The sequence below is a fragment of the Carassius carassius genome, chromosome 1 (assembly GCF_963082965.1).
Source record: "Carassius carassius chromosome 1, fCarCar2.1, whole genome shotgun sequence".
NCBI classification, from domain to species: Eukaryota; Metazoa; Chordata; class Actinopteri; order Cypriniformes; family Cyprinidae; genus Carassius; species Carassius carassius.
Window position 1 is genome coordinate 7,002,244 of NC_081755.1, and position 21,769 is coordinate 7,024,012.

At 37.2% G+C, this 21,769-nt stretch overlaps 1 protein-coding gene across 1 annotated transcript; it reads left to right on the forward strand.

The window, feature by feature from the left end:
• The first annotated feature begins 11,787 nt into the window (after nucleotides 1-11,787).
• Nucleotides 11,788-14,935, forward strand: LOC132104889 (CD209 antigen-like protein A). Its single transcript, XM_059510411.1, has 5 exons — nucleotides 11,788-11,902; nucleotides 12,172-12,431; nucleotides 12,518-12,639; nucleotides 12,731-12,846; nucleotides 14,490-14,935. Exons 1-5 carry the CDS (start codon nucleotides 11,805-11,807, stop codon nucleotides 14,617-14,619), a joined length of 726 nt encoding a protein of 241 aa, XP_059366394.1. The 5' UTR covers nucleotides 11,788-11,804; the 3' UTR covers nucleotides 14,620-14,935.
• The last annotated feature ends 6,834 nt before the right edge of the window (nucleotides 14,936-21,769 follow it).

A 21,769-nucleotide genomic window follows, 5' to 3' on the forward strand; every position in this document is an offset into this window, starting at 1 on the left:
GTCCCATAAGTGACATTAGAATGGAGTTTGTGTATCACTAGTCACCAAAGTCAAATTGAACTGTAGTTTGTTTATCACTAGAGTCTACAAAGTCACATTAATTTGGAGTTTGAGTATCACCACTTTATTCAAAACATTGAAGTCATTAACTTGACAATTAAGTAATTTTTATTTGTATAGAACTTTTCTCAATTATCAGAAAGTCATGCCTTAATGTTTTATGGATAGTATTTTTAAAAGTAAATGCAAATTGAACTAGAGAGTTGCAGGCAGTTGTCATGGCATGATTCTTTGCCATAGAGACACTTGTTTTTAAAGTAATAATTATTACTGTTCCGTGATCTTCATTAGGCATTTCCCTGGGGCTGAAATGTTTTATATTTTTGTTGAAATCATGAACAGGATCCCTTTTTTTATTATTGATTATTGGCATTGGCCTACATCCTGTGCTCCTATTAATGACAATGTAGGTGTGATGGCCTAATTGTTAAAAGTAACCAATCATAAATGAGTAGGAAAAAAATATTTTCAATTCTCTTAAGACATTTATGCAGTGGAAAAAATTACCAATCCATAACCATCAAAATAGGAACAACAACTTTACCATGTCACACAGATACATCATATTTGGAATTGTACTTCTGTTTCTAATTAGCATAAATCATATGTATCTTCTAAAAGTCCTTAAAGTGAAATCACAAACAGAGATTGTGTACCACCATAGTCCTCAAAGTTTCACTTGATCAGTTTGTTTTTGTCCTTAAATTGGACATAAAAATACTGTCCCCAAAGTGAAGGCAAAATGTCAGGTCTGTAAAGAAGGTTTTAATTGAAAATATCAAGTGATATTTGCACTGAAGGCTTCATCTGTAGTGCAGTTATATCTTTCTCTTGTCTCTAGACCATTCAGTAATGGTTGTACCCAAAGCTAGGGTGTTCAGTCATGGGTCCTCATTGGGGAGTTTAGTAGGTGTGTGTGTGTGTGTGTGTTCTGTTTATTTAATTCAATTTCAATTATTGTTCATATAATTATTTACAGGTAAAAGAATATGACATCTGAATGTATTTTACTTGAAAATGCACTGCTTCAATAAATGTATTTTTCTCAGTTTTTAGTCCAAAATGTTGTATTTCTGATGAAACCTATCTGCATTCAAGTGGTGATAAAACATGAACACATAAAGATAGCATAAAATAGTTTATTATTATTATTTCTGTTGTTGGTATGAGTGGCAGTGGGTGGTAATAGACAAGAAATGTACAGTTTCACACCATTGTGTGGACCACCTTTCTTTAGTCCTTTAGAAATCCTACAGCCTGAACCACTGTAGGCAAACCCAGTGGCGGAGCCAGAGGGGTGGCTTGGGGTGGCGACATTCGATTGGCCACCCCAGGTGCCACCCCCATAATTCTACTCCACAATTGGCCATTAACGTGGTCAAAGGCGGAACCTTTGTTGACGCACTTTGCTGCCTTTAAATCAGCGCGGGAGCTTGGACAGTCAGACACCAGAACTCAGACATGTAAGTAGCAAGTGTTTGATATAAGCTAACCAACGATACATGGCTTATTGTTTTTTAGCATGTGAGTTTACAGCACTACTACTTGTGCTAGCACACAAAGATATCTATTTACCTATCACATCTGCCTTGATATCTAATCGCACACACAGCCCAGTATCACGTCTGTTGAATCACGTCATGTAGGCTAATTTATCTACTATAAGTTACCTGCCTATTCTGCCTACTCAGTCGACATTTGCTAGGTCATTAACTGTTAACTGTAGGCTACTTTTGTAAAAAGCATTTCAAGATTTATCATTAGCAGATTAGCAGACGCAATTTTGTGCAAAAAAACGTAGCCTACATTATATTTTAACCAAATTAAACACGCCATAGCTCGCCCCTACCTTCAGTAAATTAAGCTTAGGCTATATTCCCAGATAAATTCCACGCAGGGTTTCGTTTTTGTTTGTTCTATAGGCTATACAGTCAATGTTTTCAAGCCCTGTGTTGCTAACATACCTATGCTGTGAAACTAAGGTCTAGCCTACTGGTGAGTTTAGTTGAATTTGATTAATAGGATATGCAACCATTTACATCTGGAGATAGTTATTTGTGCTCGCCAAAATCATAGAAATGATCATTACAAGACACTTACAGTATCTCCTGTAATCCAAGACAGATTTTCTTCAAGTTGTTAGGCTTTAGAGCATTTATTTTAATAAATGACATGGAAAACATAATTCATTTCATCCAAATATCCTTATGCACAATGCACAACAACAATTTAGCTTAAACCGTGAGAATCAAGCAAACCTCATGGCCGTCAGGGCCTTAAAGTGACAGGCACTGAATTCGACTTGCACATCACCAATGCAGTAATGACATGAAAGAGTAGTCTATATCGTTTAAACTTTATAAATAGTAATAGTTTAGCTCACAGGTCAGATGTGGCCTTTGATTAAGCTTTAATTTTGTGTAATTAATTGTAAATAATGTGTTTTTTGTGGTGCATTGTGCCATTTCATGTTTGTTTCATTTCAATTTCTAATAATAATGTAAGTAATAATTACTAATAATGTAAATGGGGAAAAAAACACCATCTTAATTGGTGTTTATGTAGCCTAGGGGTTGGTTGGACTGTTCTGAAGGAAATCTGACTTCATTGCAGTATGAAAAGGAACCAGAATATTCAACAGTTTTTCGTTTGCAAGAAAAGCAAACCTGATGAAGACAGTGAACTGATCAGAGCAGCTGACGTTAGCAGTACCAGCAGTGGTTCAGATAATGTTAGCGAGTCAGATCAGGATGATGACAGGCAGGGTGAACCAACTGAGCTAGCAGCTTCACCTGATGACCTGGGTATGTAAAATCTAGAATTAAATTTTATGATATCATTGATTTAATAGGCTATGTATTTGGAAAAAAAAATATTAACAGCATTTTTATTTAACCTAAACAAAATAAAAATGTTTAAGCATCTAAGTGAAATCATTCTAAATGCTATTTCAGATTCAGACAAGGGTGCTGGAGACACTTCAGATCCTTATAAGGGTATGACATCTCAGCATTTCTTTCCAGACATCTCCCAATCAAGGGCAGCAGATCCAACTCAACCTGTGCTGTGGATGTTTCCCAAGACCACACAAGGTCAGAAAAGAAGGGCATTCAACCCGCAGTGGTACAGCAAGTATTCTTGTTTAGAGTACTCTGTTAGCAAAGATTCAGCTTACTGTTATGCATGTAGACATTTCTCACTCCCTTCAGCGTCAGAATCAGTATTCACATCCCAGGCAGGTTTTTCACATTGGAAGAAAGCGCTGTATAAAGATGGAGGCCTTACATTGCATGACCGGTCTGACAGTCACGTTAATGCAATGTTTGCTTGGCGAGAATATAAGAATCGTATGCTGTCTGATTCTGGGTTAATGGATTTAATTGATCAAGAGTACAAAAGAAAAGTTGAGGAGAACAGGAGATACATAAAAACAATTGCAGAGGTTCTGTTGTTAACAGCAACTCAGAAGCAGGCTCAGAGGGGCCACCGGGAGTCAGAGGACTCTGACAATAGGGGGAATTTCATAGAAACTCTAACTGTGATTGCTAATCATGATGCCCTTATAAGTGAGAAAATGAGGGAAAAGGGGAATGCAAAGTACACATCTGGAACCATACAGAATGAAATTCTGGAGTGTCTTGCAAACATGGTGAGGGATGACATTGTAAAGGAGGTGAAGGAGAGTGAGGGTTTCTCAGTAATTGCAGATGAAAGCAAAGACCTCCAGAAAAAGGAGCAGCTGTCATTGGTAGTGAGGTATTACTACAGTGGGGCTATACATGAAAGTTTCCTTGACTTTCAGCATGCTCAAGATTTGGATGCTAAGGGACTTAGTGATAAAATCATACAATGCCTTGAAAAATATGGGCTCAATTACAAGGAGAACCTGATTGGGCAAGGCTATGATGGAGCAGCTGTGATGAGTGGGAAACACTCGGGTGTGGCAGCCAGAATTCAGGCAGAGGCTAAACAGGCATTTTATGTCCACTGTAATGCCCACTGCCTGAATCTAGTCTTAGTGGACACGGTGAAGTCAGTGGCAGAGGTAGATTGTTTCTTCACCCTCCTCTAAAGACTCTATGTGTATATGACCGGGTCCTATGTACATCAAAAATGGATGGAGGTTCAAAAAGATATGTATGGTGGCCAATGCAGAGTTGCAAAAACTGAGTGATACACGATGGGCGTGTAGAGCGGTGGCTTGCAGGAACTTATTGGATAGATTACCAGCCGTCCTGCATGTTCTTGAGCAGATCAGTTCAGAGGACAATGGGGACAGATCTGTTGATGCTCGAGGTTTATTAGCACAGATTGACCTTACATTCATAGCCTTACTGACAACTTTCCAAAAACTCCTTGGAACCACAAAGCGACTCTCTGACCTGCTACAGGCCCCCTCACTTGACTTAGCCATAGCAGTTGATTTGATTGAATCACTTCATGCTACATTTCAGGAGTACAGGAACGAGACATTTGCACATGATTTGTGGCAAGAAATATCTGATACAGCCAAGCTGTGTAATGTAGCAGTTGAAAATGTCACAAAAAAGAGAGAACAGAGAGTGAGCTCAAAACTGGGTGGGTCTCATATAACTTGTACTATAGGCCTACGCAGGGGTGATGAGGACAAAAACTCATTCAGGCAAAGGTTACTGTACCCAATCCTAGATTGCATCATGAGTGAGATGGACAGAAGGTTTTCAAAGTCAAACTGTGTACTCATGAATGGGATACAGGCACTGAACCCTCAAAGCTGTACATTCCTAGACAAGGGTCAAGTCTTACAATTAGGTGATTTGTATGGCAGTGATCAAGAGGACTTGACCCATGAGCTGCATCAGGCCAGAAGGGTTGTAAAGAGAAAGATGGACAGTGGGGCAGTACAATTGGGAAGTGTTACAGACTTCACTGTATTTTTGGAACCCTATAAAGAGGTGTTCCCTGACCTCTTTAGGCTTTGCAAGGTTGCCACAGCTATCCCAGTGAGTACTGCAGGCTGTGAACGGAGCTTCTCAGCCCTGAAGCTAATAAAGACACACTTGCGGACCACCATGGTTGATGGTAGGCTTAGCCACTTAGGTGTGTTAAGTATTGAATCCAGGAGAGCAAAAGCTTTAAATATGGATGACTTTATCAAGGTTTTCGCCAGCTCACACAAAAATCGACGCATTCAGTTGTTTTAACACCAATATATAGATAGGCAAACAAATTGTAATTCATTGTTCCATGAATAAATAGTATTTATCTGAGAACTTGGATTTTGGATGTTAACAGCTATAGAAATAGATGGCCAAAGATATTATGTTTGAGTTGTAATTGTGAAAAACAAAAAGTCTTGAATGTGTATTTTTATATTTGAGATGTTTATTTATATTTGATTTTATTCAAATAAAAAGAAATTTGATGTAAGAGTACAGCCTTTGTCCTTCAATTTATGAGTATGGTGTTAGATGCATGATTTTATGATGCCACCCTTGAAATAATCAGTGCTCCACTAAGGCCACCCCTGTTTAAAAAGTCTAGAATCGCCACTGGGCAAACCACGCTTACAACAAAAATGTGTGGTGGTTCAGCTTATTGAAGTTATTTAACAATGAAAGTTTTGCAGATTTAAAGTGCACAGTATCCAAATAGAAAACATAAACTTTTGGTGTTACACTAACCTGTGCCTTTGTTCTGCTGCCCTCAGGACCGCGGATCACCAGCTCATTACCCGTGATTCAATGGTCGCTGAAATCTCCTATGATTATCCTGAGTTGTTACTGGCTTCGGTACCTAAGGAGAAAGAGATTTATTAAAAAGCCCTTGCTACGTGTACTTGTTATAGCACTTATATATCATTGCTTTTTTGTTGTTTATGATTGCTTCTATTGTCCTCATTTGTAAATTGCTTTGGATAAAAGCGTCTGCTAAATGAGCAAATGTAAATTGATCAGTTGAACTTCCTGTCTTTAATTTTGGACCTCTTTGAAAACCTTTTTTTTTTTTTTTTTTTTACTCCTACAGACCATTGGGTAACTTTTTTTTTTAAATTTTTTTAGTTCTAGTGTTTTGAGAAGTGTGTTTCTGTTGGCTGTGAGAACTCAGTTAGTTTGACCACACTGGTTTAACCCACACAGAGCTGAGATCATCTCTGAACACTCTGAGAATTCTCACACATTCACATAACCGTTCCTCTTTTCTTTACCTGGCTTTCTACAACTCAATTTATCTTTTTCCTTTTGCATAAATGTTTGTTATTGGTTAAAAACCATTTACAAATTCACAGTTAGTGTAAGTTTAAAGCAGGCCTGTCAACACACCTGGCTGTGATTTTCAAGTTGATTCAGGTGTGTTTAATTAGAGCTGTAAAGCGACTCTTCAGAAGCAGGAATGAGGAATCTGATGTAGGTAAAGCACAGATCTACACACATACCTGTTTCTTGAGCCTGACCAACATGGCACATGCTGAACATCTGCATTATCTGAGAGAATTGATGATGTGTCACTGATTTAGTCATATGTTGTCTATGTTGTTATTTTGCACGTTTTGAAATGTATGTGACTCCTGAGACACGTTGCCTGTTTAGGGTATAAAAAAGGGATTAACCCTAATTTTAAACATCTTTGCATAAAAGTTACAGGTTAAACTGATATTAGTATGTCTAGGTGACTATATACTAGTATTTTTAACTGGATATTTTCTTTCAGGGCTTCACACCTAGCTCATTTTATGGTATAAGGAATGAGAGTAGAGAAAAGAGGATGCAAGTTATAGAGCAGATAACAGAAAACTCTTCAGATTCTGAGACAAGTGATGAAGTTTTTGTCAATCTGCACGGAAAGCTAGACACAGAAAATGAGAGTGACAGTTCTGCTGAGGAGGTTGAAGATGTGACAGCTCAGCAATGTAAAAGAACCAAGAACTTTAGGTACTTCTTTCACTCATGTCAGGAATGCGTTCTGCTGAGTTGTAGCAGGCATGAGGCCTCTGTGTGAAACAAATATAGTTCATATTTGAGGGGACATTGAGGCAGTATACAAAATAAATACATTTTTGATTAATTTATCAAATTGTTAGTGTATTATCTAAAAGATTTATTTCTTTTTTGCAGCTGGAGGAAGAAAAGGCTTGAGCACCAGTCAGCAGCCAATAAAAATACATTCAGAATGCCTGATCAGCTTTCATCTCCTTGCAGCTACTTCACAAGGTTTTTTGAAGAAAAGCTTTTCCAACTTATTGCTGAGCAAACTAATCTGTACTCTTGCGAGTTACGTGGAACTAGCATTAACACCAATCCAGATGAAGTGAGGTCATTTATTGGAATGAAACTGGTCATGGGTATTGTGAAGATCCCATCAGTGGATGATTACTGGTCTGATGGTACACGTTACCAAAAAATTGCCAATGTGATGTCCGTAAAAAGGTTCCAATGTCTCTCTAGAATGATACATTTTCAGGACAATGCCATATCAGACCCAGGTCAGGATCGGCTTTTCAAAGTCAGACTATTTATAACTTTAAATCTACGTTTAGCAACGAGATCGGTCTGTATGACCCACAGTTCTACGGATCTTTTCTTTTTTTAAAATAAGGGAAATGTTGGCCTCTCTAAGCGATTGTGGAAGCCTGTTTGTCATAAATGAGTGATCATACATGGCCAATAGGGGATCTATTAATATTTGCTCGAATTCTTTATATGTGTAGCCAATGATAATCTCTCTCTGGGGCGTGCCTTATTTTACGTGGCCTATAAAGATAGCCTTAGGTATGGTAGTAAGGTGTGTCTCATCGTCACGGGTGACGTCATCCATTTCCGGTGTGTCGCGGGAGTGTTTGTTTGGTGAGGAGCTGCAGTCGCGGCTGTATTTCTGAACGTTTGAATTGAACTGGGTTTTATGTACTTATTTGGCTCGTGTATCTTCCTAGTGTGGACTGAGGAAGCCTGCGGTACAATGCATGTGATACCCGATCGATTTTACGTGCTGGAGTTTAATTTTTTTCTCTTGCATCCACCATTTCAGTGTAGTGGTTTATTAGTTGATGGTAAACATATGTGTGTGTAATTGCTCTTAATTCATTGAGTACTCAAGTTTTATAAGAATGTATGCGAGTGTGTATATTTGAATGTATGTTTAATGTGTAATTCTGCTTCCTCTCCAGTTGTTGGGGTGATCAGGATTCGTGACTGTGTGGACTAGTCTCTCTCTCTGCTTGGTGGTGGTCTCTTTCGATTGCAGTGTTCCACATTTGTGGTCTGAAGTGTGAGTGCACGAGTGTTTGCCGTTTCATTTTCAGAGAATAAGCGAGTAGTCCCCAGCCCTGGAGTGGAGGCCGAATTGTGTGTGTGTTTGTGTGTATTTTGATTCGCATATTTAAATACATTTATTAATGGTGCCCAAATAAAAACTAATTTTGTATTTCATCTGTCTCTGGTCTTATCTCAGCCGCAACCGAACCTGTGTGCTTTAAAGTTAATCTTATCAGGCGATCCCCGGTAAATTTGCCTCCGGGGTGGCGTAGTCGGGTATCTTAGAGGGCCAGATTTTAGGTCTGCCTTCTGGGGGTGAGGCAACTCTCTCTCCCTGGTGTGAACTTTCACATTTATGCCCATTGTAAAAAAAAGAGCACGCCGCTACATATGCTTTACACACCAGACTGACCGGACCTGGGGATTTGCCCGACTGTAAACTATGTAAAGCCATTAAGGCTTCTTCCCTTGATATGCGGGCATTCAAAACCATTCTCTGATCATCAGATATACTAGGGAGTGTTAAGAGATCAAAGAAATTTTCCATAGCATTATATTGTTGAGGAAAATATTCAGTTTGATATAAGACATAATAAAACTGCTTAAACGTATCGTTTATAAAACCACAATCAAATGATTACTTTCCAGAAGAATCCATAATAGAGGTTATAAACTGTGGGCCAGATTTCTCCTTCAGTAAATAAGATAAATACTTGTTAGGCTTATTGCCATGCTCATACAGTCTTTGCTTTGAAAACAGTATTTTAGTGTTGGACTGTTGCGATAACAAAGAATCCAGAGAAGCACGTATTACACCCAGCTTCTCAAGATTGGCAGGAGACGCATCATTCACATGATCTTCGGTTGCTCTTTTGAGTTCTAAGCGTTCCTGTTTCACTACTTGCTTCCGTTTTTTAGTGATGGAATAAGATATAACTAATCCTCTGATAAATGCTGTGGAAGTCTCCCATAACAGTAATGGATCATCCATAGACTCAGAATTAATTGACCAAAAAATCTTAAATTCAGAATCAAGATATGAAAGAAATTTCTTTTCTTTAAGCATTAATATATTAAATCAGCATAATGCAGATAATGTTTTGGATTGCTTGGATGGAGGGCAATTTTTTGGAGGTAGTCTGTCCAGTAAAGGATTCAACAAACAATTAAAATCTCCCCCTACAATAACAGTACCAGAAGCAGTATCTAGCAAATCTGAAAAAGCCTTTGTAATCAGCTCAGAGTTTGGTGGGCTGCATATATTAAAAAAAGTTATCTCCTGTTCATGCAGTAGCCCTCAAACAATAAGGTAACAGCCCCGTTTATCCTTGGTACTATTTAGAACTGATTGACAGCACCCAGAATGTACAAAATTTTATCTATGAAAACTTTCCATGTATAGACGGTTTCAACAGGAACAACATAAACAAACGTTACTGGTCTTAACTTCTGGTACACTTCCGCAAATATTCAGTCAATAACAAAAGTCCCTCTAGAGTAGATTATTTCTGATAAAAAGAAAATTCAAAACAAGTAAATTACATTAGATAGCAATTTAAAACAATAGGTGTGTTCAACTTGATGCAGCGCTGCACAGACCGATCGGTGTGTGACATCAAAGTACAGTGAGACCTATAGAGAGCAGATGCTCCTTATGCTTTCGAATCGTTCAAATGGTAGTTCCAAACAAAGATCATATTAGGGGTGTCCCCGACTAAGTATTTTCAGTCGAATCGGAATTTTCGATTCTTGCCGATATACGACTGATAGTCGAATCATATGTTTGGGGGGTGGGGGAAAAATACATTAACAAGAGTAAAGTCAGACATTCGACTAAAATAATTACTGATGTTAACACACAGGAAATATGTGTAATGAACACCTTGCAGATATAAACGGGGTAAATAATGTTTTATGTTTTGATTAACAAACAGCTAATGCCACGTTCCAGGCAACCTGTAACCCATGTTTTTCCAACCTTAAACCCGTGAAAGTGCACTGGAACAGCAGTCAAACCCGTACTCCGAGTTCTGAGTTATGACGTCACACAGCAATATAATAATATAATAATCTAGATACAATTCCTTGCGCTCTGGAAGTTTGGCGTGACTTGCCCGGAACGGTACAAAGTCATTATTCTTGGTTTGAAATCGTGACTTTCGAGCTCAGAAACCTCCCTGGAACGTAGCATGACACTTAACGTCGATGAAACTATAACAATTAACAATTTTTTTCTGCATTTCTGTTTTGAACTGCACGCGCTGAAGATGAGCAGTAGTTTGACGCATTAGCAAGTTTTTAATCAATGGTATTCAACTCATAATTTCATATAGAATACGCTTTGTTATTTATACAACATAACGTTAATATTAAGACTTAAAGGATATTTGCAAAAAGAGCCTGAATGCACATGAACATATCTGCGTGGCTCTGAATGCAAACTCCTTTTGTGGACGCGTTCCTCACGAAACAATGTGCAGAAACACGGCAGCTAAACTAAAAAAATTCACAGCGTTTTAGTATAATCGTCTTCTCATCATAGTAGTATGTATTTAACAGTCCCAGTCATAGTTATTAATATTCTGCATTGTAATTTGTCCTGCTCGCGCTCTGCGCTGAAGAGATATCACCGTAGTACTACAACGAAGCACTTGACTCAAAACCAAATGCATCTTATATCAGGTAAATAATATATCTACGATATATATACACCGGCTGAAATGTTTTGAAATCACTTGTACCCTACATGTTCAAAAAAATCCAATCTCTCCCTGTGTCAGTTTGAGTCTTGGTAAAGTTTTAAATCCCTGCTGCCAAGATACTCCTCTGTCGGTCACGGATAATGGAAAGTGAAGCATAAATCTATAGGAGTGGATTTATTCACGCACTTTAAAATATTAATTTGAAGCTTCTTTCTTTTCAGATTCTTACAGCTTTATCATAATAGGCTGTATATTAACTTATTGGGGAAAAAAACGGTAGTTCTATGTGAAATCAGACATTTGAGCTCCCCATATAGTTAAATTGCATAATCAATAACACCCCGCAAATATTTGATTGTTAGATAGGTAGTCGAATCAGGCTCCTCGAATCAAAGCATAGATTCGTTGACTATTCGGGGTCACCCCTAGATCATAGCAGTGTTTTGTTACTGAATGAGTACGATGAGTGTTTTTGAATGAATTAGTTCATTAAACCCATAACATTATTTATGCAGAAATTTTGCAAAGTAAATGCATTCATGCTAAGCTTCATTAAACAGTCTGTGTAAATGTGTCTGAAATTTGCCAATTTTTCTTTCCAGATAAGTATCTTTTTGTTTGGACAAATGAATGACCAATTTACTTGTCCAAAAGCACACGTCAAGGCTTACTGTTGTGTCCTGAATGTGCAATTCAGAGAGTTTCAATGTGGTTCTGTGCTTGAACTAGAAACCACTTCCTTGTTGGGACTTCTTAAAAAAATGTGCCATCTGTGAAGACACACTAAGTAGATCTACAGTAAGAGCGAAAAATGGAAACAGACACCTCTGATATATCCAGAAATATCAATAATACATCTGGACTTCAAACACAGTCAGGGCGAGGAAGAAGGACAGGGTCAAAAGCGCAGTAAGTAGAAAGCTTAGTTTGAGGTACAAATGGTGTTGCTAGTGTTTGAGATACATTTTTATTATTTTATTATATTACAAGTCTGTCTACAGATTTGCTTTCTATATAAAATGCGTTAACACAATTATTTTCCTGTTAATTTTTTTTTTTAGCAGATGCTCTTATTTGAATATTTTACTCTATCGATTACTTACAAAGGTTGATTTGAGATGTTATGTATAATAATATGAAGTACATTTTTATTATTTGATATTTGTGTGTTTGGCAAGAGGAAACAGATGTTTGGTGTTGCTCACAGTGAGTCTCGGGCTTGTTTGTATTCTGCTGTTGATCACCATCATTCTGCAGCACTTCATGATCACAGCAGAGAGAGATAAGATTAAGAGTTACAAGAGCACAGCTGAAGAATTCAATCAAACTATGTACTGCTTACATAGCAGATACACTGAAGTAGAAGAGAAGAAACTGGAGTTAGAAAGCAAAGATACTCCTTTGAGTAATGAACTAAAGAAGGATGCTTCCAAACAAGGTTAGTATGAATCTAGTGTGGTCTTTTATATATATATTTTTAGCTTTACTGTATTTATACAGCTTAAAAATGTGTATTTCTGTTAGGAAACCTGTGTGCTGCAGATGGATTTTTCACCTCCATTGAAATGAAGAATTGGTCTGACAGCAGACAGTTTTGCAGGGATCATGGTTTTGATCTGCTCATTATCAAGAGTAAAGTGAAGCAGGTGAGTTTCAAAGAGTAGATTTATATGACTGATGTGAGTGTCTGTTCATGAATGAGAGGAATCACAGTTATTCATGTTTGCATACACACAGACCACCGTGTCTAAATTTATCAAGGAGAAGATGGGTTTGACTGTGTGGATTGGATTGTCCGACATAGAGAAAGAGGGCAGCATGAAATGGGTGGATAATTCACCACTGAATAATGGGTAAGTGATGAAACACTCACAGATAATTGTCTCAGTCTCCAACTATTTTATTCTTATTGTAATGCTTCTAATGCATTCCCAAATCTGAATTTTTTTTCAACTAAACTATATTGTATCTGTGTTACGGAGATGGCGAGATAAAACGTGTGCAGATCAATTTTATTAATAAACCTCGTCAAATACACAGGCAGGATCGAACAGCAGCAAACAGGTATGGCACGGGCAAGACAAAAGAGTATTCCTAGTGCAGGCAAAGGTCTTTGATCGGACAAGGCAAACGGGTAATACACAAACAGGTGATAGTCCAGTAAAGGGGCAAACATAGTCCAAACGATAAGGCGAAAGAAATCCAAGGGAGGCAGAGAATAAGGCAACCAGGCAATCAAACAACATAATGAGGCAAGACTAGACTAGAACTAGAAACAAAAACAAGATAATGGAAAAGTGCTCTGTAAAGTTGCTATCACTTAACTGAGCAATATTTGCAAACAATACTCGGCCATGAATGGCTGTTTGAGACTGATTCTTATAGTGGGTGTAATTGGTTGCAGGTGTAAATGTAATCATTGAAATGGAGTATGAGAAATGTAGTCCGTGGCGACATGGAAGTAAGTGTGGTGCGAGAGTCAATATAATCAGAAGGCGACCTCTGGTGGTGAGCAGACAGAAGAATACAGACCGGATTCGTGACCATCTGCTCAGTAATGTCTCATTACTTAATTTACCCCTTTTATTAATTAAAATTTGAGAAATTCTCTGAATAATAAATTTAATGAAAATGAAAATATATTAAATAAAATAAAGTAAAAATTGACAATTTGCAAGAATACATATATATACAAAATTGAAATTGTGTATGAATATATCATCATGTCAAATTTATTAGATCATATAATATAGAAATTACCAGCAAGAACCTCATTGATTCAATGGATTTAATTAAATTAAATTGAACATATAATTAATCACTGCTCAAGCCAGTCTAAAATGACTCATATTGTTTGGTTAGATAAAGAACGAGTTTTACTGAAATGTTTTCAAACAAAATATATACATTTTACTTGCATAAACCTTTGCTTTATTATAAAAAAAAATCCTTATCATCCTGCATAGTTCATCAATAGGTGCAAACAGGTTTTCTTGTACTTTCAGCTTTATGGTTTCATCTGCAAGCATGTTCATAAACAAAACGCAGCCCTAGTGGGAAAGGGGAACAAAAATCTGCATATTTTCATGCACAAAGCATGGTCAAAGTAGACGTAAGAACCAAAAGCTTTAACAATTTATTTTAAATTGTTATATACAGTGTGTTAAATTTTTAATTAGAAAAAACATACCTTAAAACTATGGATTAAAAAAAGTACCTCTTCCAGGTCTAAACAGACCTGAAGGGTTAAAAACAAGACTATTACATCCTTCAAAACAGACCTGATCAGGAGAGTTAAAACAATACCATAACATCCTTCAGTGAACAGCACAGTCACAATCAAAGACTTTTCCAATAGATTGATTTTACGCTCTTTTGTTTTTCTGTTCTTTCACTTCCACTCTCGCTTCTGTACTACTTTAGTTTACTCTTGTATTGTTGACTCTTGTTGATTTTGGGGTTGTGAATAACTAACATTCTAATACATTTTAATCAGGTTTTGGATCAAGGGTGAGCCAAATGACCTAGCTGGAAATGAAGACTGTGTTATAATGAATCCAAGCTCCATCCTGGAAAACTGGAATGATATCCCATGCTCAGAAAAGGGCAGGTTTCTTTGTGAATAATACACTTCATTGTGTGTGGTCATGAATTTACTTGTATTTAAAAACAAAGATAAAAAGATTCCTGTCTTTTAAAACCCTAAAACATGCTCAAATTCACCCTGTTATGTTTATATTATAAGGTTTGAGAAACTGCTTTTGAGTCAAATTGCTTTATCATTGAATAAAATGACCAATAACTATTAACTCTTTCCCCGCCAGCGTTTATGAAGTTGCCAGACACTGCCAGTATTTTTGATGACTTTCACTAAAATGTTATGGCCCCCAGAATATTTTGTTGTATGCATATCTAAACATGCTACACACCAAAATATAGATCAGCGCCAAAAAAATCTGCTTCAAACAATCTTTTTTTTTTTATCAACACATGAATGTAGAAACATTTCATTAAAAAGGCATCATAAAGCAAAATGCTGAGAAACTAATTTTTTATCAAAGACTACATCTGGATCATAATCATCAGCACCCACTAAGCTTCACAGCCCTTAACCACTTCCTGGATCATCATTTCATTCGGTAACATTAGGGAGTTTTCATTTAATGAAATTTTATTAATAAGATTCGGGAGGAGCGCGTCAGATACTTAGCCTAATCAACACAGGTGGACCATAATCAAGTAATCAATCCCATAGTATAAATATCGCTGACTTCCCTCTATCCATTGACGGTTTATCAGCATCCCTCCTCCACCCCATCTCCTCACTTTGAGTTCACTTTATAAATAGATGGGGAAGGGGGGGTACTCTAGGTTCGGGCCATTCCCGAGCTCGGAGCCCTTCCCCGGACAGCACGCCAAATATGCATACCATACCTCAGCTAATTATATGTAAGCGTGAACTAGTGAATTAGCGGTTAGTGTTGATGATTGCATTATTTTTCATAGCCTTACATACGAGATTGCTCATTTCTGTGCTTTTGATCTAAAAAATCTAATGTGCACTGTGCGATGTCCGAACTGATTGCACTGTATTTTATGTATTATCATTTTCTAGTTTTAACTGTTTGAAATTCAAGTCAATTTCTAAATTATTTTTAAAAGTTTTAAGTTACGTTTCATTGTTGTGATTCTTTATTATTTTACTTCTTTTTATGTAAAGCACTTTGAATTACCATTGTGAATTAAAAATGCTATATAAATACACTTGCCTTGCCCTGCCTTGTGAATCCACAGCATTATTTTCATTTGAAACTTCATTCTTATACTGGCTTTGCTGCTTGTGATGGGTGACTATGAAGAGACTTCCTCCAGGCCAGTGGGATGCAGCAGAGAGCAAGCTTATTCCACCTGATCTGTGGATAAGTGAATCAATGTAAAATCAAAGACACCATGGCTTAGTCCGAAATGGCATACTTCAATACTATATAGTAGGCAAAAAGCAGTAGGCGAGCAAATTAGTATCTTTGAAACCTCTGTATTCATAAAAGAGTAGGCAAAAATTTCCCAAATTCTCGTGAGATTCGGTCGTACGTATACATAATTTGCGTACTAATATTCAATTCAATTCAAGTTTATTTGTATAGCGCTTTTTACAATACAAATCGTTACAAAGCAACTTTACAGTTTGTGCACGTATGACAGGATTTTTAGAAAAATTTAGACTTAGTCAGCCAGACGATGAACATTATTAATATTATTAATAATTAATAATTATTATATGATGCAGTCACACTTGTAGCAATATTTGTTAGTTCTGTTTTTGATTCAAGGTTAGGATCATCTGGGGTCCTCTGAGGGTCAGCATCATCTCTTCTCAGGTGTTCTGGATCCAGACTGGAGCTTGTGTAAATCCCGTGGCAAAACATAGAAACAAATAGAGACATCATTAGCATAGCTGCTGATCCAACAAAGTAAAATTAATTAGTTTAACCCAAGCCAAAGAATAAAAATGCGTATTTGACCTTAGGGTGCGTGATGGGTTGTAGCATGGTAGAAGGCTAGTTAGGTACGCAGGAGCTAAACCATTTAGGGCCTTATAGGTAAGTAATGATAATTTGTAACTGATACGGAACTTAATAGGTAGCCAGTGCAGAGACTGTAAAATTGGGGTAATATGATCAAATTTTCTTGACCTCGTAAGGACTCTAGCTGCTGCATTTTGGACTACCTGTAGCTTGTTTATTGAAGAAGCAAGACAACCACCTAGAAGTGCATTACAATAGTCCAGTCTAGAGGTCATGAATGCATGAACTAGCTTTTCTGCATCAGAAACAGATAACATGTTTCGTAGCTTGGCAATGTTTCTAAGATGGAAGAGTGCAGTTTTTTGACTGTAGAGGAAGTAACACTACATCCGTCTAGTTGCAGATTGTAATCTACAAGATTGTGTGTAGTGTTTTTTGGTCCAATAATTAATATCTCTGTCTTATCCGAATTCAATTGGAGAAAATTATTTAATTAATTAAATATGCCTACTTGCCTGCTATATATGTAGTAGGAAAACAGAGTAGGTGAATAAAGTAGTATGTCCGAAACCTCAGTATTCATAAAATAGTATGCGAGAAATGCCGGGATGACACTTTTCAATCCCAGGATGCAGCGGGAGAGGATTCGTCATAAATACAAAGATGAAGAAGAAGCGGATACAGAAATCATATACATGATTACTGAACGTCTAACAACATTCGAAAACGTTCGATAAAACATGAAATAGGCGTCTGAGTGAGTGATGTATGTGTGCTGTTGTGTAGAATTCACTTGTAAACACTGCTTACATTACATGAAAGTTATTTAAATAAACAAATAAGTTATCTGTTTTATTTGTCCATTAGTAATGTTGACATTGACATTTGTGTTGGATAAAAAGTGAGTTACATAAGCAACTACCTCAACATGTACATTTATTGAGCACATTAATCACAGAGGTAACTTGAATCTTGTCTGGACGTTACAGGGACAGATGAGCACACGTGTGCCAAAATGGTGGAGAGTGCCTAATGAAGCCTTCTTCACCAGAAAGAGAAATTCTGCAAAGGATTTGAGTAAGTACATAACTACATAAATGAATTTCAAAAATCTTTGTAAGTCCAAAGTTGCAGTATATTATAATTATTGTAATTTCAAACCAAGTAATTAGCAATTCTCTGATTCTTGATTTCTGTGTCTTCGAAGAGCTTTTGTGGTGGAACAGGGCCTGCAAGGCCAAATTACTGCAGCATTTGTAAAAAAAAAAAAAAAAAAAAAGGAAAACCTAAAACAATAATATAAAGTAAACTCATTTTGTTACTTCTAATACAGAAATCAAATCACACTGTGGTATTGGAGTGACAGCTTTTGTATTGTTTTTGTGCATTTTTAACGGATCTGAAATGTCTGCAGACTGGCGTGGGCACTGACGATGGAGAGAGAGCCCACAGCAGCGTCCTGGACATGGTTATAGTGCCATGGATGAGACCCTCCATCACTCCACCTGTCCTTGTTGCCGAATCTGGTCTGGATGTTGCTGTGGCCTTTTCTTCTCTTCTTCCTCAGTGAGCCCAGCCCCAGCAAGAAAAAAAAAAACAAGAAATATTGAGGATTTGATGAAAAAGATGGTGGAGAGGGAAGCTGAGAGAGAGTGGGAAGCAGCTGAGAGAGAGGAAAGAAGATGGAGAGAAATGGAGGAGAAAGAAGACTGTCGAGAACGAGAAAGACAAGAGAAAGAGGAGAGACAAGAAAGAGAATCCAGAGAAAAAGAAGACCGATGGCGCCAGGAAACATGTGTGAGAGAGGAAAGGAGAGACAGGGAGGCAAAGGATAGGGAGGAAAGATTCCTTTGCCTCATTGAAATTATACAAAAAAAATAAGATCAATAAATTATTTAACGGATGCATCTTCTGATCATAAAAACATTTGGGTTGGCTTTGTGTAAAAAAAAACAAGCATATTTTAAAATATTATATATATATATATATATATATATATATATAATATATATATATATATATATATATATATAAAATATATATATATATATATATATATAAAATATATATATATTATATATATATATATTATATATATATAAAATATATATATATTATATATATATATATGCCACCCCTTGCTTTGTTTTTTTAGCAATGCTTTAATGACCAACCATATTTATTTTTCAGTATCTTTATTGAGATGAAAACAGGAAATTTTCTTCCAGTTTCTCAAATTAAAAACCGAAAAACTTGACGTTTTCTCTGGCTTCCAGCTCTTTCCCATTCCTTTAATGTTTAAGAAAGCCAAGTTCTTTCTATTTGTATACTTTCTATACGTCCATAAGTGTTCCTGTGAGTGCCTGTGTTCTCTCTCTCTCTCTCCTTATTAACTGTCAATCTCTTAGGCCACCTCCCCTGATTGGCTCTGGAAGCTGTCATCATTAATCAATGTGACACCGACCTATCCAGTGCCAGTAAAGTTTCCACCAGCAGATAAAAGGACGTGCAAGGAAGTGAATGAAAACCTGTTGTTTCGGGCTCGATAGTGTGCGTCATGGGATTGCTTGTGTTGTTGAATCTTGAGGTTGCTGTTTGAATCATTTGGAACTGAAGGCGGTTGGGCACGACTGTTCCGTGAATGGATCAGAAATAGGTAGGTGGGAAGAATGGATTATAACGAAGAGGAAGGTGAATGGGAGGATAAGAGGGGCCAGACGAGTGGTAGAAAAGATAAAGGAAATAAGAGTCAGAAATTAAACTGACGATAGCTCAGGAAGTGAAAAAGAACAAGAGCCAGTCCAGAAAGAAATAAAGAATATGTTGTAATGGTACGATTTAATGAGAAGCATCAGGAAAACATGAAGAAAGTTAACCCTTTTACATTAACAACAATTTTGTCTAAGAAGATAGGGGACATAGTATATGCAAAGGTCTTTAATGATGGCAATCTGATGGTGAGATGTGCTGATGCAAAGCAATTGGAGAAAGCATTAAAAATTAAAGAGATGGGAAAATGTAAAGTGGAAAATGTAGGGAGGGTGGGAGACCTGAGAAAGGTAGGATGCACTGGAGCAGGGGTTGGCAACCTACGGCACGCGTGCCAACAGTGGCACGCAGAGGGATAATCGCTGGCACGCAAGCAATAAGGAAAACTGTATAATGACATACAGTTTGATGTAATAACTTCTCATAGTCACACAGCCTGTTAGGAGCTACAAATACTATTAAAGTGTGAGAATTAACTTGCATGGATGCACGTGCAAACACTGCACATACTAGGTGCTTCAGATCAAAGCCTCGGTCTAACAGCACTCGTCAATGTCAAAATGACTGAGATGGCCAATCAGATCAAAGTAGGCGGGGTTTACTGTTCACAGAAGCAGAGCGCGAAGCGTCAGTTTAACGTTAAAGAGAGTGAGGTAAGATGAAGCTGCAAATCAATTAACATTAGTCAACTTTTAATAATACGTTTTACCACAGAAATGTTAAATGACCTAAAGCTATATACAGTGATGAAAATTTTTTCTGAAATATGGCCATTTTGAGAGAAAGAAAGTGGGGGGGGGGGTAAATTGTCTCTCTCTGCAGACAATGAAGCGATTTTGGCCCTTTGTTGTTGAGAAATATAATGTAGCGATTCAGTATCGATTAATAAACGTAGCGTGACAACACTCTGAATGCTACTTTTTGCACAGCACGATCTCAGATCTCTGTGTGCGAGTGGTGTGTGTTGTGTGTGTGTGTGTGTCTGTGTGTGCACGTTCATCAATTAAAGCAGTGCATTAACGTTGATTAAACGTTAAAAAAACGTTTTTTTTAATCGTATAATAAAAAATTGTGTATGTACCGTTTAAATACAGAATTATATCGGGGTGTGTGGGGGGGGGGGGGGCTGTGTTGGCACAGTGGTTAACCATAAAAATAAAAAATGGCACGTCATGCCGAAAAGGTTGCTGATCCCTGCACTGGAGTGATCACGGGGATACCAACAAATGTTAGCATGGAGGAATTAAAAAAGATTAAGGGAGGAAATGTATTGAAAGTTCAAAGATTGAAGTCAAATAAAGGAGTAATAAGCGATGGTGAATCAGTGGCAATAGAATTTGAGGGAGAAAATATTCCAAAGAAGGTATTTTTGGGATACAGGAGTTATCCAGTGAGGATATATGTACCAAAGCCTTTGAGATGGTATAGATGCCAGAGGTTTGGACACTGCAAAAAATTGCAATACACCGAGTAGATGTGCTAGGTGCGATGGTGATCATGAGTATGGAAACTGTGGAACAGGCACCCCACCAAAGTGTTGTAGCTATGGAGATCACAATGTGGCTTATGCTGGATGTGAAATAATGCGAAAAGAGACAAAGATACAAAAGATAAAGAGTGGAAAGAAGGATATCTTATGCAGATGCAGTTAAAGTGATTAGAAAGAGGGAAAACAACACAAGTGAGGCAGAAGATATGGGAATAATGAAACCTATACAATGGTCGGAAGATGGGTTGTATGTGAAAAAAGGAGATCTGGTAACATTCATAGCTGGAGTGATAAATAGTATAGCAGAAGTGAAGTCTAAAAATGATAAAAAATTCAACTGGTGGTGAAAGCTGCAGTTTATCATCTAGGATTAGTAGGACTGACATGGGAGGAAGTAAGGGAGAACCTTGCTATTCAGTCAAGTCAAGAAGTATCATGGGTTGGTTAATACTAATGGTTATCCTTTTACAATGGAATGCCAGAAGTTGAATGGCAAATATCCAGGAGTTTAAGCATTTCATAAATTAATTTGAAGTAAAACCAGATGTAATCTGTATTAAAGTTGAAACCACATCTATAATTTGTTATTCATGGGTATATTGGATTAAGAAATGATAGGATTACAAGAGGGGGTGGAGGATGTGCTACGTTCATAAAGATTGGAACTCTATATAAGTTAAAGGTTAAAGGAGTAGATCAGGAGTATTTGGTGGTGGAGGTGTGGGACAGAGTGGGAGCGTGAAGAATTAATTATTATAACCCATGTGGACGGCTAACATTAGATAATTTATTAAAAATACAAGGACATATATACAGTAATTTGGTGTGCAGATTTCAATGCTCCTAGCTCATTGTGGGGCGGTGAACAGACAGTTGAAAATAGAAAAATAATTGAAGAGTTGATCGATGAAAAGGATCTGGTTTGTCTGAATGATGGGAGAGGAACTAGGATTAACCTATTAACGGGAAAAGAATCAGTACTGGATTTGACAT